The sequence below is a fragment of the Bombus bifarius genome, unplaced genomic scaffold, assembly GCF_011952205.1.
Source record: "Bombus bifarius isolate JDL3187 unplaced genomic scaffold, Bbif_JDL3187 scf7180000008008, whole genome shotgun sequence".
NCBI lineage: Eukaryota > Metazoa > Arthropoda > Insecta > Hymenoptera > Apidae > Bombus > Bombus bifarius.
This window is the reverse complement of record NW_022884386.1, coordinates 2,514,427-2,542,232: the sequence shown is the minus strand read 5'-3', so window position 1 is coordinate 2,542,232 and position 27,806 is coordinate 2,514,427. Positions and strand designations below refer to the sequence as shown.

The 27,806-nt window shown below is 41.5% G+C and overlaps 1 protein-coding gene across 5 annotated transcripts in view; it reads left to right on the top strand.

The window, feature by feature from the left end:
* LOC117206614 (zeta-sarcoglycan) overlaps window positions 1-27,806 on the top strand; it is a 218,442-nt gene that overhangs the window by 4,899 nt on the left and 185,737 nt on the right. For 4 of the 5 annotated variants that reach the window (XM_033446108.1, XM_033446105.1, XM_033446101.1 and 1 more), the window contains exon 3: window positions 604-770. In XM_033446108.1, the coding sequence (XP_033301999.1) occupies window positions 747-770 (24 nt within the window). In that variant the 5' untranslated portion in view covers window positions 604-746. The remainder of the gene's footprint in view (window positions 1-603; window positions 771-27,806) is intronic. The other variant, XM_033446102.1, reaches the window with a different exon arrangement.

The window sequence follows — 27,806 nt, the reverse complement described above, 5'->3', positions numbered from 1 at the left end:
CGAATGTTTAAATATGAGTGCAAAGATTATTTATAACTAAAATATTTTACTTTTGCTTTTGAGAGTTTTCTACTTTTTCTTTTTTTTCTTTTTTTTTATTTTAAATAGCAAACTAATTATTATTGCAAATATTACATGAAGCACTCTTCGCGACTTATACTGTGGATTTTCTATGTTGTGTATATTTGAATTTAGTATATTAGCGTTGCGAGAAGGAAAATATATTCCACTCACGGTTTATGGTTCGGGATTATATCGAGTGGATAATGATTCTATTTTGATGGCCTTTCTGGCCACTGATTTGTTCTCTTTTTAGTATCTACCTCCCCCTGCCCCCAAATTATGAGAGGGTTTGTTAATGAAAATACTGTTAAATATGTTTGTTTGTTACTGTAATAACGAATATATCTTAATTATTGCTATTTTTTAATAGCGCAATATTTTGCATACACTTAATTTATTGAAAGACATAAATAAGAATTCAGCCTTTTCTTTTTAAAGCTAATGACAGTGAATGTGCGTTATTATAGTCTTATTTTTAAAATAAATGCCCCTAATGTCTTCTTATCGGATGTTTTTTTAAGTACTGATGCAATAAATAAGTATGTTCCAGATTTACTAACTTGTAAGAAGTATCTATTATATATGTGGAATTGTAATAATGTCCCAAATACGTGCGAAGAAGTGGCTCAAAAGTGGAATGGATTACAGAAAACGATTAGAAGAGAAGAGACAAATATGGAGGAATGATGTTTAAGCCTCTACTATTGGTAATTAATTATAAATATCGCATAGAATTGTACTAATTTTTTTATAGTTCGAGTTTATTTTAAGATCCATCACGAGATCAATGGAAAAAGGCATTATATTCTACGTAATGTTCTATACAATTTTCTTCCCTTTATGATATTTAGTTTTTCTTACGGGTATAATTCCTATAAATAGATCTTCAAATTCTTGTATAGATAGGACTTACAGAAAAATCTTCAGATTTATGATTTTGTAGAGTTTATAAAGAAATCTTTAGGTTCCCAATAGGTAGGATTTTTAAAAACTCTTTGAGATTCCTTATAGGCAGGATTTGAAGTCTTTAGAGATTCGTAGTAGATAAGATCTATAAAGGCATCTCTATATTTCTGGTAGGTAGAATCTATGCAAAATCTTTTTATTTCCCTCAAATTGGTTTAAATTCCAGTTTGTTTCTGAAATCTCTAAAGGACCAGGGTGGTGTTTGAGTAGATCAAATAAGGGAATGTAGATGAATAGTATTATTCTTTATAAGATTATTATATGATATACTATATACTATACCATGTTTAAAAATTTAGAAAGTCTTTAGTACACTGCGGATTTATAAGAAATTTTAAAGTTTAAATTACATAAAATACACATAATTCGAAAAAATATATAAAATATATGTTGTATAAAGCAATGTATAGCTTTCTATAATACTAGGTAAACCAATTTTTTACCGAGGTTTATTTTTTTAATTATATTCTCAAAAATATGAATTTGCATAAAAATCCGCTTTGTATTCTTCACAATTTCGTAGTAAAATTTAATTTCAATTCCAACCTACGTAATTGATGTTGCAAGTTTCTTCTATGAATTATTAAAAAATTCATGAGATACCTCTTCTATGTTTTGTACGTTTATAAAAGGGAGATCTTTTCATAGTTACTGGCTTTATCGTTTTCGGCACTTTAGTTGAATTATTATTATATATTATTGTAGCAAATCATAGAGGACATATAACAGAGTTTATGACCCCATGTCGGTAGCCCTATAGAATATCTGGTCAAAAACGATGACAGGTCAATCGCGATAAGGACCAATGGTCGGTATAGCAGGAAAGCGCGCGCGGCATGTGGTAAAGCTCGGTACTTGGCACTTCCGAATCTAAGTGAAATTAAATGTTATAAACTGAATTTTATTAACTAATATAGTAACTTGTTATGTTTTTTTAATTATTTCACCAATGATTTCTTAGAATTGATTATTTTAAAGGTGCTTAAAAGTGCACTGTTATCAATTTCATTCTTTAAATTTTATTTCATTTTATTTGATATGCTTTTATAATGTATGTCAATACGATAAATGTTTAAATGAAATTTTCATTTTTATAGTTTTAATTAATTTGTAATTCCATATATTTTAATCAACTATCTTACTGAATACGTGTGATTTATTGAACAAGTAACATTAACTATGGTTGTTTATCGTAAATAATGTCATTCCTATTTATTATTATTTATTTATTCTTTATTGAATTTGGAGTGTTCGAGACTTGTCTCATTTCGCTACATATATTATTCCTATCTGGTGTAGCATTTTGTTAAGTTTCGATGGTTGACTGTGGAGGGTCGCCACTATTGCATCTTTCGAGGCTCGTGTATCGGTAATAAAACGATTCATGGCGCGTAAATTCTGCACGTGAGTCGTTCATTTCTACGTAACAAGTTCTTGGTGTATTTCGCGGTACTGTAAAGATTGTTCTTTATTATCCCATTAGTGTTTTACGCGCACGCAATGTTCGTTTCACGTAGAACACATAGTAATATCGCATAGGGTGTACGACACTCGATTCCCTCGGTTTTTGAAGTTGGCATGGCTTGTCGTCAGTACGTTGCCAGGCAAATTCGATTTCCTTTCGTCGTAAACATACGACGAAAATGTGGCATGGTGAATACGTTGTATGCTATTACGATTTATTAAGGACTCTCGAATGCCTGAAGTTTCTCGAAAACTGTAATTTATTTTATACAGTTTACGAGTCGCTCACGCATTGTTTTCCATCTCGTGCAAATGGAAACGTCAGAGTTGCGGTCATAGTAGTTTCAATGTCTCTGGAATACCGACATTTTCGTTCGTACCTATCATAGGACAAGGAATGTCATGATGAGAATGGTAAGTGTTCCTCAGCGATATCTGACGTTTCTATGCAGTTACGGGTGTCGGGATACATACTTTGTAGTGTTACATTTGTAACATGGTAGTGTAATGTTCCATGGGTAATACGAAATGATCTTCTAGAAATAAACTAATAGCATTTCTATCGTTCTTTATAATTATTCGCAATTAAGTCTGACTTATGGTTTCTTTATTAGCCTCATTTTTTCTTCCCATTCATCCTCTGTATTTCTGTGATCTTTAATTGGTATCAATGACTTTCGTGCATTAACCTTTGCACGTGAGATTAGTTAGATCTTGATAGATCCTTGTATTCAGAAGTTCAATTAAAAATTATAATATTAATGGATATTTTATAGCGTAATTCCTACGATACCATTCAGTGTTCTATAAACTTCTACATTCGTATACGATGAAACAAATATGCTTGTATTTTCTACCATTATGTAGCTTCGAAGCGAATTTAGTCGGTTTAAAAATTTATCAACGACATAGTATCAATTTTTCTCCTACTATCGGTGTAATCTTTAGTTTCTGTTATATACCTTCAAGAAAGATTCATTTAAAAAAAAAGCAGAAGTTTCAGCATAGCCCTCGGGACTGTTGGACCAAACATATCTCAGCATGAGCTGGACGCAAATTGGCCCGCGATCGGTATTCTAACCCAGACTCATCTATCGGTCAATCAATCTTCCCCATTCACTCGTTTATTCGCGCGGTTCGGCAATTCTCGAACGTGTCGCTGACCAAGATCGATATTTCCAAATTTTCGTATCCGGGTATATCCCCAGGTCTTTGATCCAGAATAGCGCGCATACTGCGGGACTACATTCGGGATACGTGCTGGAACGAGTAATTCGTGGTTCGGCAGAGTTTGACAGTTTGCTAAAAAGCTCTCTGTACCCGCAGGAGGTGGTTGGCAGTCAGAAGGATGCGTTATGCCGATGTATCGGCGTGCACGTTCTCATCTATGTGTCTCCTGTGCGGGATCCGATACGAGGGTACGAATCTCCGCGTTCTAATGCTGGGTTCACACCGAAACTTCTGACCGTAAAGAGACGATTAGCGTATTCGAAATTAAATGTTTGTCGTTCATTTTACACGGTCTCGCGATTCTATCCGGTTCTAATGCAATTAATAGCACCATTTCGTTTCGTAATTTGTTCCTTTGCATTTGTGTACGATATCGATTGCTATTATAACTTGATCATCAAGTGACATTTTTAGGAGTTGAGGTGAAAAAGAGGGTGACAAAGAGATTTGTGAGATATCTCCAATAATCGATTGACCGATCGTAATGTGATTTCCGCGGTTTCGGATAATAGCTTTAATGAAAGAACATAAGCTGGAAGTAGTACGTGGACCGATATAATGATGCGGATCAAAGTATTAAGCTTCTTTTCGCTTATCTATTTGACTATGCGTGTCGAAAACTTCAGTTTTGTTACGACTGAAATATCGAAAAGTGGCAAATTATGAATGTTGAGCGCGTTGGAAAGGCGCGAGATGTTATAATTAATAACATGGCGAGGTCCATATTTAATTAACAGCATCGTATCCGGTGTGGGATAATTAAACCATAATTAAATCAATATACCCGTACTCTATCAATATTGGCGAGGTTTTACTAATTATCAGGTAACACTTGCAGCAATATAGGTGGCAATCGATGTGCTAGGCCGATTACTTGTACGAGCGTAATGTTGAACGTTTTTCCGATGAATGGAGTTTAATCTAATGCGAGAATCTGCATGCGGAAATTTATCCTTAGGAGAGACACCATTCCTATATTCGATGCTACGTGAGAATGTGGCTTAAGCTCGTACTCAGCCGTATGTAGGCGCATAAACGAGCGTATTAGCACTCGTCCCCGGTCTCGTCCGTGAATACTCGCACACGGACCAAACACACAAGCCCAGAGATCCTACGAATATTTGAGTAGCGAATGTCTAAGCAGCATCGGGTATCAACTGGCTGTGTGCGCGTTGTTCCGACAGCGAGTGGTGACGTGGGCGAAGTTAGTTTCGTGAAGCCGATGAGTAAGGGGAGGAGATACCCCGTGTTCCTCTGTAAAATGACATTCGTTTCTCGCTAAGCCTCCGTCGTTATATAAGCGAATTGTGAGAAGATTGGGAGGGTTAGTTAGCTGGAACTTTGTGATCGCAATTCTTTTCTCAAGTTAACTTCCTCGGTAGCGTTCGATTCGGCAAATAAAGACGAACGATAAACACATGGCCGGAGAAGCAGCTATCTTTTAATTACCTTGGCTCGCGGTAAACAACAGTAGGAACATCTTTTTAATTATGGTTTATTATGACGGAAGGGTCGGTGCGGTTATTGAAGAAAAACCAACGTGGAGAAAAAAATTTGTTGTGGTTAAAAGCATGGTTGAAGTAGTTAGCTTCGAATAAAACAACGGGAAAGTAGAGGCAACCAGGGTTTTCGTACGCGATATTACCGCACGCTTCGAGTTTACGTACTGAGCTGAAACAAGGTGAGAGCTTTCGGGGCTCTCGGTGAGCTTTAATTTAACTGCTGCATACGTCAGACATATTAAAGATACTAACTCTCGGACTCTTATGTAGCCTCGGCGGTGTTAACCGGTCCGTAGTTCCTGGAAACTGGCTCTTCCGAGGCCTTTATGAAATTTTACATCGGGCTAGCATTACTTGAACACCCCCTTATCTGATACCCTTAGAATTTTAAAAGAAAGGTCACCATCGAATAACTCTATCAATATATTAAACGGGAGACTTCGCAAAGGGTTACTACCACTTTCATTCAAGGTGCTAGTTCGAAGAGATCCACGGAGGGATTCGGTAAATTTACGAAGTCTACTTTCTTAGGTGGAATTTGATCGAAAAGACGTAATCAATTCAAGAAAGAAAAAATTACGTTAAACGCAGCGTGCTAATGGTAATTCGTCGCGAAGTCGGTAATTAGAAGTTTCCCGCGGTAATGTTAAAGCGATTGGAGCGGGCGGTTACAGGCATGCATAGTCTGGTAGAATAAATTCAGGAACAGTCGGTCCCCTTGGTTTCGAAACGAGATTAGAATGGTAACTTTGTTCGCCAATCAGCTGGCTCAAGAATTTCAACTCCACCGAAGTGGATTTCTCCAGAATTAAGGTTACTCTTGTTATACGCTCCGTTTGTCTCGATCGAAATAATACCGCCCGCGCGCCCAAGAAACCTGAATAGAAGACGTACAGCAAGCCGCAAGTTCGATTTATTTGGCCCCGTTTACACAACCCTTTCACGTTATTCCTCGGAACCTCGCCTCGTCAAATCGTTCCATCGAATTACAACGTCGAATTACTCGGTTCGTTCTTCCGGCATGTCGGCGCTCTTATCTTTTCCTTGTTGTCTTGGCATCGCCACTAATCGACTCATAGTATCGGCGCGTCGCGTCTTTATTAAGGGATTCCGTGCAGAAATTACTTTTATCGTAGCGACGTTCGGAGAAAAGCTAGGTAAGATCATACAACTGAAAGTTGGTGCGAGTCATAAACGGCAGAGAGAGTGTGTCGCTCGATTATGGAAAATCCCCTGGTGTCTCGTTCTTCGCCTGTGATATCGGCGTCTTTCCCCCTGTCCTCGTACACATTCGAGACATTGCGAACAGACCGGATGTCTTACGTGGATCCACGGGTTGGCATACTCGCAAGTGGAGCAGGCATGGCCGCGAGAAGGTGTAGAGGGATGGTAGAAGAGAAGGAGAAGGTGGAGGAAGGGTTTACACCGGAGGACGAGGAGAAACGGGGTGGCGGAATCAGAGGAGAATGGACCACCCCCTGTTATCAGCTTGGAGCCAGCCGCCTTCCCAAGCCGACAAATTACTACATCCCCACCATCGCTATTCTGGTACCAAATCAAGCTCCATACCGGACACCCGTGTCTCTCCGTGTCCTTTGCTCTCAACTGAAAGATTCACTGCCCTGATGCTTCACTCGATGGAGCCTCGTATCATGGCTTACAACCTGAAAGAGACATCAAACAATCGCCATCTTATTCTATCTAAACTTCTTTCTCCTTCGAAACAATTGATGGTGTCGGAAGACAGCCCTATCGATAAGAATCTATTTCTTCTCTGCTAATGTTGCTACGAGTTTCGTTTGGTTTATGCAATTATCTTCTTTGGTATCTTTGTATTGGCTATAGAAAAAGCGAATGGAAGGTGTCTGTGTTTAGTTTGTTGTTAGTCTTCTTTTTAATTATCAAAGAATTAAAAATTATCTGTTTTTAGGTTTTAGATTTTTTAGCTTAGATTTTTAGGAACATCTTTAAACGCTTCGTCAGGAACAATGATGTGTGAAACATTCTTTTGAGAGGTAGACGTCTCAACAATGTTTTTCTTTGCTCGCTAAACGTTCGTTTCCATAATGAGACGAAAAAAATTAGATTGCCCAGGGACGATAGAGCAATTGTAATACCTTTTCTTGTCTTCCTTTTCGTCTTTGCGGATTACTACCGGTTACGGACACGTACAAGGTATTCGGTGCAATTCTTCGTGGAACTCCGCGGTATTTTTCAACCGATAACGTATTGTTAATAAACTCTGACCATTTCTCTCGACTCTGTTCGGCGGATGGAGACGTCCCATTCAGAGGAGGAGATAGATAAAGAAAGAGAGGAGAAGAAGGCGAAAGGAGGGAGGCAGTTAGGGGGTGGAGAATGGTATGCGAGGTAAGGTAGGATGACGTCGAAACGTATGGCTGCTGATTTATAAAGGAAATAATTTCGCGAGAGCAATTTCTTACGTCGGGTATGCGGCAGCGTACAGCTGAACAGCCATGGGGGCTCATCTACCGTTAAAATTCATTACTTCTGCTAAAAGCGGCCTTTAATATCGTGCTGCAAAGCTGAAAAATCTTTTTTTTCCTCTCTCCCTTTTTTTTTTTTTTTTTCGTTAGTCAGGTCAACCATCGTGGCGTACCGCGGTTTCTGTACTTATACGTTGGCGTGTACGGATATGTATGTACATCGAGTGATTCCACGCGCACGGAACGGCCAGCGATACACGTTGCTTCTGTATTATAGAATGTTTTCGGAACGCCGAGGTTATGTCGTCGCTACAAGATGATGTATATTTACGAGAGCAGCACCCGAAATTACGCCAGGGGTAAGGGGGGTGTATACATAGTTTTCTTTTTTCTCTTCTCTCTTTCCTTTTTTTCTATTCTCCCCTGTACTTTCGTAATTCAACCGTTTTGCCAGCAAGTAGAGCATTCGCTGTCCATACAATAACCCCGGCCAGCTGCACTAAAATTTTTATTGTTCTCGGCGAAGTTATGCGTGGGCTACTGTGCGGAGCAGGGTAACGAACCGACTTTTCTCGCGACCGGCAAACCGATTCTTCGTTTTTCACTGTGGAATCGTTTATCTTGTGAACGCGCCGGAACAAATCGACGCGTTGATATCCGAGATATGAAATTCTCGGTCGAGCAAAACCGACAAAATTTAATTTCTCTATCATCGAATGGTCACAAAGTGGAAAACCTGCCTGCTTCGATTCTGACTTTGAAGTTTCGGTCGATGCGTTTTCGGTGGTAACGGAATATAGGCATATAAAACCGAAGGATACTCGAAAATCTCGAAAAAATTGCTAATGTTTATGACACGGTTGGAAAATGAAATGACGATGACGCGTTTGAAGTTTTGTCTCTGGGTGGCGGATTAATATGTTTGTGACAACGAAGCCGCAGTATTATGGACCCAAAATACAGTGCCTTCAGCCACGAATTCTTGATGAAATACTTAGACGCGCTTCGCGCAACTCGTTTTCGTCGTTGTCGCCCCTGAGAACAAACAGACTGTTTTATAAGAAGGACAACACAATGTGGATAGTGGAAAGAGTGGGGTACCGGAGGAAAAGGAAGACATGGGTTCGCGAGGAAGGCGGTGGAAAAGAAGGAATAAGAAAGTTGATGAAATATTGGAGAGCGGCTTAGGCGGGACAATATTCTGTTGTAAACCGTTCCTTTTCCGCGCCAATAGATATCGCTATATAGCGTGCTACGCGTTTCTCTTGTATCTTTATTTCTCTCCCACATTCTTGTTATTCTCTCCATCCCTCTTTGTCTTTGTTCTTCTTCTGATATTTCCATCTTTTGCGCTCCCATGGTCAGAAATCCTTTGGATTCGTACAAAATGAAAGACCGTTAGTGAAATCGAAAATTCGACGTGGAAAATGTGCGGTTGGGTGGATGCACAATTTATGAGATGCAAATGTAAGACGATAAAATCGCGGATAGATAGGAAAACGAAAGATTGGTGGTAGAGTTGGAAATTTTTCGACCACGTTTCTTTTCAGTTTCATCGTCGTCGTAGTCGACATCATCGTCGTAGTAATTGACGTCGAACGGACACTCGATTATAGATCGTTCGGCTGTAATTTCATCCGTTTGTCGAGATCGTTCCGAGTGTCTGGAGTACCATTCATCTGTAGGACGATTCCCCTTCGATTTGCAATAAACGGCTGGACATCTCTCTTCATCGTTCGCCCGCGACGATTCTTTCCCCGCAATTAAATCGAAGGGAGAAATCTCAGGCGAGACAAAAGGCGTCCGGCTTCTACATTCCTTCTTTGTAATTTGCTATCCTCGTCCGTCTCTTCTCTTCCTACGGCCGGATGATGGAGAACCAGTTGGAACGAGGAAAGAAAGTCTTCCGAGCTCGTATTTACGTGCCAGTTCAGCAAAGTACCTCTACCGCTTGTAACACCATCGAACTGTCCACTCCCAAATCGTTTCGAGTAGTACGACGAACCAATCGGGAATAAATCTGTTGGATTTTGACCTTGATTTCGTGTTGCATACGCAATAAAATTTGTAGATTAATCAAACAATTTGACATAGTCAGTCGGTTAGTAGTGGAATAATTAATTAAAATTTCATTCAAAGATGCTATCGTCGCAAGTAACTTTTCCCGGGGAACTTTCCGAACGTTTCAACTAATTTTCCTCCCCTTCGTACCCATCCATTTCATCCCGGTTCAGAGTTAGGTAGTCGAAAAATTTGGAGCGTAACCGTGTCGACAACTATGAGCCAACTTTTGCATTCGGAGTTCGTTAGAGTCGTATTTCCCCCTCGTCTCCCACGAGAGACACCGAAATTCCTTCGCATGGTTGCAACGAGGACCGGGGTCGAAAGTAGAAAAGAAATAACGTACGACATTCGGCGGATGTGACGTTTATTAGACATTAAGTAGTAATACCCACGAATGGGACGGACGGGACTAGCCGGGTAATAAGGATGGGCTAGGAAAGCCGTCATACTAATTGTAGTAATTCCGGCATCCACTTTGGATATTTAATTAAGTTTCCGCTGACAAGCATCTACTTAGTGGAAAGGGGCAAGGCGGTTCTTACATAGCGACGCGCTTACTACTCTCCGCTTCCATCAACCCTCTGCTTAGCTACTGTGTAACCTACCGACCTGCTTAACTGCCGCCTCGAAACCTGCATCGTTCACAAATTATTTAGTACCTTGTTATTTGTGCCTCTCTAGTCCGAGTAAAAAAGCCCGATTTAACGTTACATTTACGATCGAGCCTGTGAAATTACATCTGGAATATTTTATGCGACCAATTTATCGTCACGTCTGAATACAAATACAAATATATATATGTGCAATATTGTTAAAGGTATTAGAAGAGGGAATGAGAGAAAAATATCGAACAATCGACACGAAGCACATGTGTTACTCTTAAAACGTGCCAAATTCTACAGTCAAATAACGAGCAAGATAGTTGTCGAGGGTGGTCACAGACCGTTTCAGAGTGATTTACAGAGGATGGAATCGGAAGTGAAGAGTTCGTGGAAGCGTGGCCAACGCCTAAATATCGCGGTAGACGATCCTTCTACCGGTGGCGGCTGGGACAACGGTATTCCTTCTATTATCTATTGTCCGGGCCAAGATTTTAGTGGAGCAGTATATAAGAGGAGCTAGACACGAATGCGGTCTCCCATTCGATTCCGTAAAGTATGAAGCTATCAAAGCCAATGGTCCGAAAAGGCCGGCGCAATTACCAATAACTCTTTGACATGCTCCGTCTACGTTTCTTTTTCCACTCGAAACATTTTCTCGTTGGCTCGCGCCGGGGAATTCGTCAGAATTGTTCGCGGAAATCGAACTGACCTCCGTACGTCCACGGGAATAAATGTAGTAGATGCTGCGCCCGCGAAATTTTTCCCTGCGCTAGGTAAGAAGAGAAACGCGAGGGAACGCGTGCATCATCGTGACCCCGTGGCACGAAGTCGAATCGAACGATTCTATATTCCACGCTTGGGATAAGGATATTGGGGAATAGGTAGGAAGCTAAAGGAAAAAAAATAATGACGCGAATGGAGGGAAATGTTGGTTCACGGACCGGTAGCCACCTCCTCAACTTCTCGTTTCTTCGCAAAATAATGATTCTTCTTTAGGTAGCGTTTTTTCGACTAGCAGACAGAGACTTTGATTTCGCGGGCCGATCAGGTCGCGGCGAACGAGTGCCCGGCATCGAAGAAGGACGGCAGTCTCTTTTCGCTCGGATGAATTTCTCGAGTTAAGTAATCCCTGCTCGTGGATTCAGAATGGAAACAGTGCGAGCGCACGGATAAGAGGGATAAGGATCCTCTAACACCTCCTTCTGCTTTTCCTCCTACTGCTCTCGTCCGTCTTTCTACTCCAGCACAATCCTCCGTTCCCTGCTTCTCTCTACGTGTCTATAGATAGAGGGAGAACACAGCTTGGGAAACTCGTAGCTGCCGGTCTGATATCAAGCCACCATTGTTTACCGAATATCGAGATTCTATTGTGGCCTAATGGAGGAAAAAAGAGAAATAAAAGAAAAAGGAGATCGGCGATTCTAAACTCAGCTGCCGATCCTTCATTCCGAATTTGGTTTGCGATAATACGTAAATTGATTTAGGAAGTAAAAATAAGCTAAAGATTAGGCGTGCTTGAGCAAAATTTAGACAATGGATTACTTTGGGAGAAGATGGAAAAAGAAGCATATGTATCGATGACAGACTGTAGGTAGGGTTTCGTGTTTTATGTTTTCGAGCTCTCCCGGCATTGACGATATCAAGAAAACGACTCTATCCCTCTGACCATCTTTGCTAATTGAATACGGTAGGACCCGAGTGTAAGTATCCTTGCGTGTCTTTGCTCGACACAAGAATGCTATTTTGGTATTGGTTTGTGGTCTGAGAACAGCGAGAGTATCTCGATACGTACGTCTCGATTCGATTCATAATACACGCCGAGTACAGTGATTGACGTTGATCATCGAAAAGTATTATCTACTTTCGATTAAACGAGTTAAGATCAGGTCTCGAATTACAGCGATCGAAAAGAGAGATGGTGGAAAGTTTTCTAATTGAGAAGAACAAATGATCCATTTCACGATCCCGCACTTCCCGTGTTAAAATAACCCTAGGGTTAATGCGATTTGTAGGTTGGACCGAAGAGGGTTACTGCAAATGATCAATAGGCTTGTACGGCTGAGATAAGAGAGATCAGAGCAATTTCCAGCGAAAGACGATGTTTATCGTTCGAACATCGAAATGACGAAATAATTGAAAAGTATTACAAGTTTCTCAAATATGTAATTAGAGGGAAGAAAAAGACGAATATTTTCGAAATTTATAAAATTGCACTCATTGTTCCTACCTATAGCTATTTTTATAAAACGATGGTGGCAAACAAATTTCAGTTTTCCAACGTTTATCGCCTAACTTTCCACGTTACCTACGAACTTGCCAGGAAATTGTTGCACGCAGCTGAACACACTGCGCGTGTCATAAATTAGCCAGGGGCTCGTTAAACTCTTTTCCAAGTTGGCGCGTGCTAGCACGGATTTTCCCTATGAATTCAATTTTTGTTCTCTGTATGAATACTCGTAATTTGAATTCGGTTTAATTACTTGGTCTCGCGAGAGCTTTGTATCCAATCAGCTATGTTCAATAAATCGCAGAAAGCGAACCAGAGACGAGAAACAAACGTAAAAAATGAACGGCATGATCGTGGAAACGCGAACAAGTGGCGGTTCGATTGCGCGTACATTGCATTAATTGTGTCTATGACGCGCGTGTTGGAGCACAAAGGGAGTGTACATCTAGCGGTACAAATGTGGTCGTCCTTATGTAACCACGTAGCCGCTTCCTCCTATAGTCATGCTAAACAACGTAGCTAGTCCGTACAAGGGTGTTACAAAGTGACGACGGTTTCGTGTTTGTTGTCGGACGTTGGACGTCCATGAATAATTAATCCGTTCGTTTCTCTAGCTGTCTGATGTTACAGCGGTCGACTCGAAACGCTTCGCATTATCTCTGAGCGAAGAACGCGTGTGCATCGTGCAGATCGAACGAGACGATACTTGCACTGGCATTGACTTTCCGACAGACAACTTCTCGGCTAACCAGAGTCTCACGATTGATTCGAGCGATTAAACGTTGCGCGGGAAAGCAATTGCGAGAGTTTGGATTAATTAAGGTTGCTCGTTCACCGGTTGAAAACGGGCTGAAATTTTGCCGAGGACTTTGAAAGTTTCCAAAGCTGCGAACGTATTGATTCTGCTTGTAAACGGCCCGCTAACGATCGCGATTAATCGACGAATAATTCCGACGCGTTTTCGCGGAGAATTGGACGATTAATTATATCTCTTTGACGAGAGCTCACTTGTTTCTCGGTTCCATCGGACACGACGCGATGACGCTCTCATCGGTTAATCTGTATAAAGTGAGAGATATTAATCCAGATAAAAGTATCGTAAACTATACCGATACAATTGGGTATCGTAAAAAATAAACGAAAAACCTGACAGATTTGAATTAAAACATTATTACGTCGAAAAGCACAAGGAGGCACTACAACGTTCACGACCGCCAATGTACGTCCACGCTTTTCGATTACGTGGGAATTACGTAAAATGACAGTTTTTCCAATGAGTAGCAACATTTAGTAGCATGTATATGCTAGAACGAAGTTTAAAGCCAGATGGAGTGCTATGTAATAGGATACACACGTATTACGTAGAACGACCGGAAGTTCATACGTTCTAGTAGTCTTATCGACGAAGTGAATAGCTGTTGCTTCTATATATGATTTATATTAATATGTTTTATATTATTATCACTGGTTTTCGGAGAACTTTGTTGTTTAATCTCTCGATATATGATCTTTGTAGCTCGAAGAATAATGTCAAAAGTTCAAACGGATTTCATTATACGCAATGACCATCTATTTAATCAAATGATCAGTTATCCTCGAAATTACCTCCTATTTAGCAATAGTCTCCTCTGCAAAGAAATCGAAAACTCGACTTATCTAGCGCGTTAATTAAGGGGACAATTGAATTAGCATTTGTAACACGTGGATGAGCCAAGCTGCAGCGAAATTTCAAATCGACCGGCTACAATTTGGACGAGCATTAAACAGCGTCGTATCATGCATAATGCACGGAACATCGCGCGCCGGCTGGCCTTTCGAATATAAGTGGTCCGCGCTGTTCCTTTCCTGTCCCTCCTGTATCCCGAGCGTCGTTTCCTCCGTTTCACTCGATTCGTCGTCCCGGGTGCTAAGTACCTTGGGAGAGAACAGACGGAGCAGGCTGAACAAGCCGGATTACGGATTAGGATCAATTTCGAGTAGTTCAGAGATATGCACTGTTTCACCCGCGGCACCGAATTCATTCTGCCGCGCTTCCTCTGTTTTAAACGCTGTCACGCTTTAAGCTTGTCGCCTCCTTAAAATCAGTCTGGTAGCTTCTTAGTGCTTCGAAACGAAAAGCAGATTGACATGGCCTACTATCTGATGTGCCTTACTCTAGCTTTGATTAACGCAACGATTAGTACAACATGATTTCTTATCGTTTATTTATAGTAGATGGTAGGTTTTCGTAAATTACATTTGAAATTAATTGAATGGATATTATTTATTTGGATGCTTATTGCATTCGGAAAATCCGTGATTGTTTTACTTTTAAATTTTGCCGAATAATCGAGGATGTTTGACATCAAAATTCTTGATCTCACATTATAAAACTTGCACGAGAAAAATATATGAAGAATGAAATATATAACGCAAGGAGAAAAATAAGTTTTTATGGAAAATTACGAATGTTAGTTGTAGTGTTAAAATTTCAGAGTCACTGATAATCACTTTTCAAAATTATTCTGTTAGAAAAAATAGTCGTGGGATGTAAATAATACAAGTGTGCATCTATACCACTGATTAACCCAAATTATTTTGTGAAAAGTAGTAGTCCTAGTTGAATTGCCATACTGTAAGTAGCATAATCGTGCATTCATGACGTTGATAATCGATTTTCCAAATTATTCTGTCAGAAATAGTAATCCTCGTATTAAACTGTTAAAGCTGCGATATTGTAAATGATGCAGTCGTGCATTGATATCATAAATAATCAATTTTCTAAATTACTTTGTGAGAGCGAGTCTTGCCAAATAATGTTACAAGAGAAGAGAAGAGAGGAAATTTCAGGAAAACGTTGTTCGAATAAAAAGCGTTGTTGGATACAAGGAATCGTTTCTGGGCAGGTAGAGCTTGTTTGTCGTTCGACTCGTTACGCGTGCAACGACGGCGTTAACTAAAATCGAAGTGATTTCGCGCCGGCAGGAGGCGTCCACCGATCCAGACGAATAAACTATCGGAATATTGAAACATCGGTTCTCTGTGCAGGTGCAGTAATCGTTCATGGACAAACGTGCACGTGCGCAAACGGCTCGCGTCCACGTTCTTGGCCCTCTGTGTGCGCGTACACTGCTATAGTCACGGGAAAAGCAATCATCTCGGCCGGACGCAATCAGCCTCTAACACACGTTCCGTCGCGTTCCACACGCTGCTAGGCGGTCCCGATTTCGACCTATGTAAGTCGCCTTCTGCGACACTCCCGTTATATGATGGGCGTAACGCGAAACTATTGCTTCGTCGAATGAATCGTTTTGATTCTAACGGTGTACTGGAAAGATTGCCTCGAGAAGTATTTTTCGTTAAAGAACACGTTTTAGTGCCCCGTGTGTGTCATTACATAAATACGATGAATTTTCGATTTGGTATGTTTGATATCTCCGGGATGAGTAGATACAGTAAATATGTAACAATAGTGAATTATTTCGTAATTAGTTGGTATATGATTAACACATACAGAGTAGTTAGTGATATGTTGTACAACCGGTCCACGTAGTCGCAGCGATCAATTTCCGATTACTGTGTTATAACACACAGACATAAATAAACACGAGTAAACATATGAAAATGTAAATAAACGAATCGACAGTGTGGCAATTTCCATTCATACGTTCGGCGTTTTGCGTAGAAAAGCGATGATAAATGTTAGAAATTAATACCTAATTTTGTATCCTCTCCTATTCTGTCTTTCGGACGGGAATTTTCGTATTACGAATTCCGGACGACTCGATGGAGCTGTTAACATTTACGTGTCTCCCAATTTTCGAAACACGAAACCCGAGGTAAATAATTAAACTCGGGTCGGCGAAGACTAAAGATTTTCCGAGGTTAGCCAATAGAGAGCACCGGGCGGTCGAAACGCATTCCCGGTCTCTCATGAAATTTCCACGTTGCTTTCGTTGGCACTTTTCTCTCGTCTCGTCTCGCCACGTGTATAGTTCTGCTGGCCGGGACTTGGCTTAAACGCAAACTAAGAAAATCATGTTACCTAGAAGTTCCTATTCCTAATAGAAGCGAGCTCGACTATCGGCTGGAAATACCAGTAAGAAGCTGGTAGAACGCGTTCGAGATCGTCGATTTCGAATGGTGTTAGGAGCGGCACGAAATTCCATCTCGCAAACGTACACCGACACTGGGAAATTTCGCGGATGGGGAGTGTAGGCTGCGGAAACAGGTTGCAGCATGGAACGAAACGTTTCTCTTCGCGGTGGTTTATGTTGTTTAGGGGAAACGGGCGAGTTGATGTCTGACGCAAATACGGGATGGCTTGTTCGCGGGGAACGCGCCGGTAAACTTTGGACGACGGCAGTTAACCGGAATCAGGCCGAATCGATTATAACGGTCGGATCGTTGCCGCGAGATAGCACGAATCGACAAGGGGGAATTTAATGGAAAACTCGTTGTGCCGCGTCTCGTCGCGAGCATCAGCGCGCGTTGCCTTCGTGCCTGTGTTACTTCGCTAACTCGAGTTACTTGGGTAGACGTGTACGTGTGAGAAAGTGCGAGAAGAGAGAAGGGAAAGAAAAAATAGGAACGAGTCACGACGCAAAGGGCGAGAAAGTAAAAGAGTAGTGGCGAATGATGGCGAAGGATGGCGAAAGATGGCAAAGGAAAAGGGGGAAAGTGTCGTTGACTATAGGAAACTTGCGACTTTTTTTGCTCTGCTCGTTAATGTGAAATTTCTGAAGGAAGCGATGGAGCCTCCGCCGGATGTCACGTCACCGACTTTCAATTTCCGGAACGTGGCCAGCGGGGAGTACTACCGCGTCCCTACAAATGAGAGTCGCTGCGTCTTCTGCCGATGATGCTCCGTATACGCTTCAAATTGATTGTCACTGCGTCGAAGGTGCAAGATGTATGCCGGTTTCTCGCGTAAATCGATTCCCGGCAGCCATCGTAGGGACGAACTACGGGTTCGAGGGTCGATCGTGGGCCAAATATTACTACTCCTTCGCCGATAGCGACACCGATTGAATTTTTTTCTGACAACAAAGGTCTTCTTTTTTTCTCCCACGCTCCCGACGCAGAAGCGACGTGACCGGAACGATGGTCGCTTCTGAAGGGACGAAGCAAGGAATTAATACTCGCGCGTTGAAATATGAGAAACACTCGGTTTTAATTTCGTGTCAGTGAAAACGAAACGTCGATTTCTCGTTTTTATCCCGTTTTTCTTCGTAACTAGAAAGAGAGAGAGTGAGAGAGGGGGGGGGGGATGGGGAGAGAAGAGAGAAAAATGATATGAATTCAAGCGTGTAAAAGTTTGACCGGAAACTCGTTCAGATTCGTTGGTAATTGTTGCGTTTTGCGTGGTCTAAAGTTATATAAGAGCGACACCTCATCAAGCCTCTTTGTCGGACTATTCAATGACGTATTTAAAGGGCTGCTGTCTTGGGCGTTTATCAACATCGGAAATAGCTGTCCTGTCTGAACATCGCCCAGGGTCAGAAAGGTCCAATTCCTCGTAGATCACAAATAGTCTGCAGTACACAGAGAATGTGCGCGCCGCGCCGTCCGGAAATTTGGAAGTTGACGTTGCTTTCGGGGGTTAGGGGATGCGGTAGGATGCACCGAGTTCGCCGACATTGAAAAACCGATGGGAACGCGTAATTCACGATGGATTTGCGATAAATCCGAACCGATGAACGACATAATACGGTGACCAGTTAATGGATGAGACAGCGGAGCTAATTTGACGCGTGTACTAGCCGAGCTTGGACACTCTATCGCGCGTTTATTAGCGCAAAATGAAAATACAATGACAATGTGCTCCACGATACGGGGAAAACATAGCCATGAAATTTTAGTGGAGATATAATTGTGTTGTAACGCATAAACATCATTTTGTAAAATAATGTTGGCTTTGTGTTTAACGGAAATGCATAATATTACGGATTGTAAAATTCTTTCGTTCGACAGGCTATTTCGGATTTATTTCTTCTTCTTAGAACGTAATCGGTAATTTCGGTGAATCGTATCATGTCCTGTCTAAAAGCTTCTTATCCAATTCCCAACAATGTGCCATAACACCTAATAGTATTCCTGTGAATACCTTTTTTGTCCCCTCTTTCGGCGACAAGTTGCGGGATCCAGTTTGCCGTTGTGGCAATTTTAATACAGTCTCTGAACCGCCAGGACAGTATCGCGTCGCGAAATAGAGTGCCCAGTGAGTGTGCGGGCCAGATATCGTGTAAGTCGGACTTAAACCTCTCTTCGCCACTTTCGCGGGACAACTTGCACCCCCTCAACCAAGAGAACGACCAGATACCAAGCGGCCAAGCACCTCTGGTTTTCATTTTAAAAAGCCTTTCTCCACTTGTTCCGTGTTGCTTTATTAATCAGAAAATAAAATTGGAACGAATTAGTAAATAATTTCGAGTATAATTCTGCCATAGCTGTTAAGGGAAAATGATAAAAAGTTGAAAAGAGACGCGTGAAATTTCTGTGACAGTTTTCTCTCATGAGAATATAAAATATATTATATAATAGGATTATTTCGTTATGATCGGGTAAACTGTTAAATTCTTTTCAGGCTTGCATATGACAAGTATAATCTTTAGTAACGTGGTGTAAACATGATATCGAATTTTATATAGAATGTCTTGCAAACTGTATTCGACATTAGTCATTCCTTTTGATAGGTTTGACACGAGCGAAGTTATAGACAGCGCATAATCACCTGCTGATCATTATTCAGCTCCATTCATTGCGTTATCGTGTTCGAACCGATCCGTGATTCGATCATGCAATATCTGGTAGACCATTTGTAGTCATGGCGCTCTATCGGGTCATCGTAATAGTTTCCATAATTCTGAACTATTTACAACTATTTACAACCATTTACTTATTAACAACTTGTATTATTTTTATTATTTCTTTCAATTCCCACCCACAATATCAACCCACAATATCAAATTCATTTCTAATCCAGCGCGTCAAATTTCCTTCGCAATGGAAGACGGATTTTCCGAAATTTTGCAATCGATTGTACAATACTTTCCGTGTCAGGTAAAAACTCTTCCAAATATAGGGGATTTGGTTGGCAGCTGTGTAAACGCACATGCATACGTATTAGAGACACATAGAAGCTAAAATAGCGATGTACGGTACAGAAGCTGGCATTGTTGTCGAGGTGAGCTCGCTGGTAATGAAAAGAACTCCAAACTCTGTCTCTCTGTACTTTACCCTTTCTCGTTCTCTCTTGTTACTCCCTTCGTCCAATTTCTATCTTTCTCTTTGTTCCTGTAACTGGCGTTCTCTTCTTTGCCTCGTTCACCATGTTCTTCTTTCTCTCTTTCTCTCTTCCTCTCTCATTATCCCTTGCGAAACCCGGGCGAAGAGAAACGAGCATCCGCTCCCGCCTCTCGTTCTCCCTCGTTCGGCTCGGCCTCTTGTTTTAATCACAGCGCCACAAAGTACGCCATTGTCTTGCCAGTATCGGTCTGAGAAAGTATCTCAAGAACAGCACAGCCATCTGTATGCACGGTCCAGCGAGAGCTGATTGTAGAAAAATCCGTCTGGGAAACCGCTTGGCTCATCGCCGAGGGTGCACCTGTTTCCGCCGTAGACCGCTAATCGGGCCAGATCAAACATAAAGGGAATCGTTGTCTCGCGAACTGTTTCATTATGTTCTTCCCTCGGTTTCGAGTGATTCGACGCGCTTTTTCCCCCCTTGTTCGAGCTAAATCGACGATGACGACGACGATGTCGTTGTCGATGTCGATGTCGATGTCGATGCCGATCGGCCGTGTCCGTTTTTCGATGGAGCGCGTGTCACGAATACCCGATACGACTGTACGTCGCGGCGTTCTGCTTTCACGCGCAAAATCATCGGACGCAGAATCGGGAAACGTAAATCGTACGGTAAATAGCGCGTGTACGTGACGTAAAACGTAAACGCGGTTGAAAAGGTTGTCGAAACGAGGCTCGGAAGCGTCGCATCGGGAAACCGTTGGTCGATTTCGAACGATCGCTTCGTCGCCCTCGGTACCTGTGAATTGTATCGGTTTTCGAATGGATATCGGCAAATCTGATGATTTGATTGTAATTTCGTTTCATTTATGTCGTTGGGAATCACGTGTGCGTACGACTATCGGGTAGCTCGCGGTCCACCGTCATAATCTAGGACAGAAATTATCGAATTGAAGCTCTTCGTATGTGCTCAGGATCATGTTGGCAACTCGGTATTAATAACCGAAACTGGGTAATCGAGCCAAGATCCTTTGCTGCCTTTGATCTCGAATGTTGTTTCGAATCTCGCACGAAATTGACTATCGCGATACGCGTGGAAGCGTATGTATGTTGCTAGTTAGCCGGAATTGGTACGACCTATTTATCGGATCGTATCGTTCAAAAATACCTTAAAAAATCTATTTATGGTTATGGAATATCGCGTTCGAGTTTCAGTCAGGGAGAAGTAACAAGTTTAGTTCGCCAGTATCGTTTCCTGGGTTCGTCGTTCATTGGTGACAACAGTTGGAGCGTAGAAGCTTTTTTAAGGCATATAGATACCGACTCGGTTAGGAGCGTTCGATTATGCATTGCCAAGGTAACGCGAGACGCAGTGAGATGCAAGATTCGGAGACAAACGCCCTTAAAGGAAGTATCTTGGTAGCTCGAGGGAGCGAAGCAGCGCGAAGGGTGAGGCAAAGGTTGGATTGGCGAGAGGGCAGGGGAGGACAAGTAATTTCCTTGGCAGAGGCGTGAGAAGCATGCCGAAGGGGGTGGGTAGAACGCGAGAAGGTGGTCCAAACTAAACTAAATAATATTGATGGCCAACGGAAATTGAAAGCCGTTAAGGTCTTCAGCGTTGTGGTGCGAAACGGCGTTGCTGCATAAATAAGACGGTGTGCATTAGGATTAGGCCAGTGTTTCTCAACGTTCGATCGTTCCTTTTTTTTTTTTTTTTTTTTAAGTAATGAAGCAAATATTATTTAATACTTTTACTATAGGGACAAAGTTATTTTCCAGTGTTAGAGAATCGATCCGTGTTATTTCTTCGTACAGTTATCAGATTTTCACATCTTAAGCTAGAACTTCGAGATATAAGCGCTCAAGTTTGGCTGTTAATTTCCGATGACTCGGTGTATCAGCTTCTTCTAATTATCAAACTTTTAACGGAACTACGACACTGGCAGAATGTTAAATCGCTCGCTCGACTAACACACAAGCATCGGACATTATTAATAACGCAAGAGAGGAAAACAGCGAAATCCTTAAAAATCTTCTACGTAAAGCCCGTGAAACATCGACTCGGACCACTGGATGCTCTTCAGTTAGCATATTCCCCACGAAACATATTTTCTTGGATGAAAAATAGGGAAGATATTTAAGCTACTAATTTATACCAAGCCGGTCTGCTGGCCACGGATATATACGAAAATATAGGCGGGTGGAAAAAAGTCGGTACGTGGGAAGAGGGAGGTGACGGTATTAGAGAGATTATGATCCCAGGAAAAGCACGGTCAATCAGGAGATGGGAGACCGAGATAGAATAGACGGAGAGAAAGCCAAGCGACTTTCGAGCCGCACCACATAGAAACGCCGAAAGTTTTCACGGAACAAGGCTGGAATCGTTGGTTCATGCAAATTTGACGTAGACGTATAGCGTAAATGCTGAAAAATGGCTGGCTTAAAATATGCGAGAGTGTACGGCCAGCGATAGGTGAAACTGTAGCTTGCAACACGCGTAATAAGTCGGCCGATGTTTCAGACGGTCTTCTTTCTCTTCGCCCGACGAAGGTCTACACTGTCTCACCAATCAACAGTTTAGCTGCATGCAATGGTGATCGTGTCGCCGATCGTTAACTATATATTTCGCAACGGATAAACATAGGGATAAAATAACTGCGCCGCACGAGTGTAGCTTGCAAGTTTTAGATAATTTAAATCTTTATAAATATCGCATATCGTAAAAATTCGTTGTTATATTCGATGGTGTAGCAGTTCGCTAGGGTTGTTTTACATTTAATAAATTCTCAAAGCGATAATTTCAGTGGTCAGAAGTTCCATTTGAATGCGTTAGAAAACGTTCCCTTTTGTTCCATTTACGTTTTAAAATCCCATCTAAAGTGGCCCACTGGTTTTAACGCAGATAGATCACGTTGAACGAATAATTGTTACATTGTACCACGTATATTCAATTACATTAAAAATACGGCTTCTAGTTCATCGACAAACGCCGCGTACGGTTCGTTAATTAAGATTGTCCGGTTAATCAGCGTCAAATGTTCCCATCACATGGTCAGGACAGCCTGTTTCGCATTTCACCATTCATACGGTATCTGAATATATTTTCGAATTTTATAACGATCAACAGGTTAACGGATACGCATTTATCCCTGATACTCTGCACATTCGTGTCTCGTGGAGACCATTTTGCGATTAATATTCGATCCTCGTTATCATATGTTATTACCGTTTAATATTAATTGCAGATTAGAGTGATTTCATTGGCTCGAAATAATTACGGTGATCGTTGCTGAAAAGGGACGCGCTTGCCTATCGCAAGCTTCTCGTGTACGTAATTCATCGACGTGTGCGTACGTGCTACCTTCGAGATCCAAAGGAATTCCACAATCAGTCATTCGAGATATCGTTTGGGCGCGCCGTGACTGAAAAGGGAAAAATCTCGTCTTGGCTTCATTATCCTGACAATGGCCGAAGCCACGACTTCCAACGCGACTACCTTCTCTCTTTCACCATCTTCATTTCTTCGATGCCTCTTCTCTCGACGTTTACCCCACCGAAAACCATATAGAACCGCGTACTACCACCACGTACCGTTTTCCCACCCTTCAAGCCCATCTCGACCGGCCGATGCACGCATAATAGCAGCGAAGCTGTGCCCATAAAGCGGTATCCCATCATAAAGGCCTCTTCAATCCAAGGAACGCGGAGAAAAAGGAGAATTGGAATGAGAATACTCCTCTCCATACTTCTACCCCTTTCTTGAGCCTCCATTTCTTCGTTTCGTTTCGTTTTTCTTTCTTGCTTTCTTTTTCTCTTTATTTCGTTCATTTGATTTTCACATTTTTCTCTAATCTTCTCCCTTCTTCTTCTTATCCTTCGCCCGTCTCCTTGGTCTTTTTCCTTTACAATTCGACTGCGACGGTGGTGGTAAACGTTTTATGGCATTACTCGAAGAAACACGCGGACCTCGAACGTAAGAGGAAAGAAAGAAAAAGATATGGCTCGGTCGGATAAAAATAACAACGGGGAAGGAAATACAACGGAATTGTTGATCTTTTAGCGAGCTGACGCTTTTAATTCACAAGGATGCCGTCTCTTCTTAATTATGTCCCGCCGTCGCTCCCGTCTCTCATCGCCCGGCGGCTTCTCTAATTCTATGTTTTGAAGTTTCTTCTCGCCCTTACTGCGAGGCGGCAGCTGCTTCCGCAGTTTTTCATCTGGAAATTTTCTATTTTCCGCCGACCACGGGGATTTTTTTATGATAACGTTCCGCCACGTCCCCGCGCCCCTTTTTCGCTAGCATCCTTCCCCTCCGGTTTCGTTTAGTCATATTTTTTTCTCTCTGCCGATCCAGGATTCCGTTCTTCTGCCTGAAATACGCACGCATAACGCGTTTCGTTTTAATTCCGTGCAATAAAGCCGTTCGAAATCACCTGACTCATCGAAAAGACGGTTGACGATAAACAACCGAAGGGGGATACATGATTTTCAACGATATTATATTCCCGACCGACGTTGGATATAAATTTTTATGCAATAAAATAGCCGAGCTCGCGAGGCCGGCGAAGAAATAAATTCGACTCGATAGTATCGGTATCTTCTTCCATCTGAAAGGGGCTATGTCGTATAGATAACCCGACGTAAATGCCACAACCTTGTCCTTGTCGTGTTCGCGGAACGTAATAAAAGATCCAGGGAATTCACGAAGGAAAGACGTATAGTGGGCGCGTATTGCGATGCGAATCGTAAGAGGGGTACTGGAAGAAAGTGACAGAGGGTGAAAGAGGCGGACTGTCCCTGGCCGTAGATAGGGACCGACTTACGAGCGGCTTATGTTTCAATTTGTTCAACCTCGAATAAAATCGCGTTTTACGAGACATCGGGACACCATCGTCCGAGAGCAGTTCTCCTCGTTTCTCTCGGTGAACCATGAACACCATTTTTTCCCTCGTTAATAGAACCCTGTTAGCAGTGGCTACCATGGAATCCACGGACCTCCTCGCTGATTCCTTAAATTCACGCTCTTTCCCTTGTGAATCGTAGAGCGAATTAATCCGCACGTCTCTTCCGTGAAGCTAATTTCTCAACAGCGCGGCGAGAAACGAATTCACCACTTTTGCGCAACGGATTAATTTTCCTGGCGTTGTAGCGTATCTAGTATTGCAAGAATTTCTCGAGATTCTTAATTAATACCACGCAATTGCAATTTGTTCTTAAAGTATCTACATATATGTAAATATCGATATATCATGAAATCGTATTTCACAATGTTCGCCAAATGTTCAGATTTTAAGATGTTTTAATGGGTTGTTCAATGAAATTTCATAGTCGTTATTAGTTATAGCTGGATGAATCGAACGAAAGTAGAGACGTTCGTTCCTCTTAAAGTGAGAATCTAACCGGAATTCTTCTTGTATGTGAATTTCATGTAAAAGCATCGTTGGAAACGATGTCGTTTTCGAATTCCGCTGAACTTCATCCAGTCGTTCCAACTTTTCGTGGTTTGTAGAATATATACGAAGGGGGGTGAATGGGAAACGCTGGACGCGAAAGTGACTACGTATTGAGCTGTATCTGGCGCGAGCAATCAACGGCGGAAGAGACAGGATATTCTCGTGGTTGTTCGCGAAATGCACGATCGCAAAGATCGTTCGTAGCCTAGAGGTATCCGCAACGATCGGCCCAAAGTACTTCCCCGTTCGTGGGCTCGATTCGTCGTGAAATCTATTCATTCCTATCGTTTCAATCCCACTCTCGTCTCAATAGATTCAGACGCAGTAGAAACAGTCAATCAATCTGTCTATTCCTACTCTTGGCTCTATCGCTTCACTGTCTGGCTGTAGTCTACGATGGTACGCTTTGCAGATGTACGAAGCGTAGGACGAAGAAAGCACGAACGGTAAAATGGACGTAAGAAGATAAACGGGACAAGAGAGGAAAGGCGAAATGAAAGGATTAAAAAAAGAGTGAAAAGAATAAAAGGTCGATCGTACATTCTGTGATTGGTATTTTTGAAACGGTATTGTCTCATCTTTGTTAAAATCATTCTCTTCTGTTCGAATCGTTTCGCTGTATCTTTTCATTCTTCTACCTTTCTTGATCCCCATTACTCGCGTACCATTTGTTCGGTGATTTAATCGATCGAAGGCGTTTCGACGTGCACGTTCCACGAGATCGAGGATGCGAAAATGGAATCGTGAATCGATCTTCAACAGGTACCGCTGCGTCTCTCTATCACGGGTCGACTAATATAGAACGCAGGATTTCAAAAAGAGGATCACTCGTAGATACGATGGAATTGTCGAACGAGTATATAGGCAAACAACCGAAGAGATCGATACGAAACGAACATGTCAGTCGAGGCGGAATAATAACGAGATAAAATAATGGCGAGGCGCGGCTGCGTGTAGTACATTCTTCGTTTGTGCGCTGAATAAACAAATTCTAGTAACGACGCGACGTTACATTTTACATGTTCCTACTGAGCATTCGGAAAGATACATTCGAATGGCTGTGTTCCGACAATGTTCCGACTATGTTGCGGTTAATAGAATCTACAATATATCTATATCTGTATGTGTAGAATTAACGAGTTCACCGATGGAGCTTATTAAACGAATCCCGCAGATACGATCCTTCGTGAATATGACACTTGTCGCGCGTCGACCTGGACGTAGGGTTGCCGAGTAAAAAGTAGATGATAATGCGAAAAAAAAAAAAGAAAACTGGTATGATCCTGCAGCATAAAAAGCGCGACCGCTGCGCTGTGAAAACGGAAAGTTTATGGAGGAAGGACGCGGGGAAAAAAGTTGCAACGGCCGGCTGGGGGAAGGAAAGTGCCGCAATATCGTTCTTGCAATTTCCTTGTTTAGGTGACGATCCATTTTATCAGGCTGGTATTAACGGCTATTATTTCTGTACCTGACTGCCAGACTAACCCAAGTTCATTTTTTTCAAGATTGAGTTATATACTCCATCTCGCCGCTCTTTTGTTTTTTGTTTTATTAGGATAATAAGGATCTCTCTTTCAGTTACGTAATAAATAAAGGAGATTTAATGGCGCACAATGTTATCCCGGAGCTGGATAAATCCAAGTCCTTCTCAACTACGATTTTATTTTAAACGAGTCCTTCTAAGTTTCAAATGTAGTCTGATTACAAGTTTGAAGAGATAGTTTATAATGTATCATATAGCAGCTAGTCTCTGTCAATAACTTTTACAATATGCCTGCTTAAAAATAGTATGTATTTAATGCATCACTACGATTCTGGAAGGTTAATTAATATTTACAGCAGTTATTAGACATAGTTGACGTAATCAGTTAAAGTTTAGAATGTTTCGGTAGTTAGAAATTTGTAGAGAGCTCAAACCGGATATAGTCCATTCGCTTAAAAATATTAATTGAGTTATATCGTAGCACAATAAATTTAGACTTGAATAGTGGAAGGAAATGGTATAAAAATGTACTACATTACTCAGGCATTAGGTCATCGTTTGGAATAGTTCGACGTTCGTAGTATGGACGTTGTTCGAAACTTGTACTTTTCTTTTGGCATAGTTTATATGAATGGTTTTAAACGTTTACGTCATTGGAAATAATTAGAGACATAAATGATAGTTCCCTGGTAAATAATGGACATTCTCTTTAGCGACCTGTTTTTATTCAATAGCAGTAAATAGATCAAGTCGTTTAATGCACACTATAGAAATGATAAGAAGTATTATTCAGCGATAGTATTATTGGTTATACGTATATTTTCCATTAAACGATATTTATAGAAGATTTGCCAACGAATTTTCGTAACAAGATGGTTCTTGTGGAAATCGATTGAAAATTAAAAAATGTAAACGATGTCCCTTCATTCCAACAAATTCAATCAGTTTATATCACGACCAAATTTTATAAATCGTACACATGCAGCGGCTCTGAAAGGTATCGAAGTGTTCTTATCAGATTCTATGTATTTCATTTTTATATTAACAAATCTTTGTAGCCATCTCAAAGTATTACTAAATA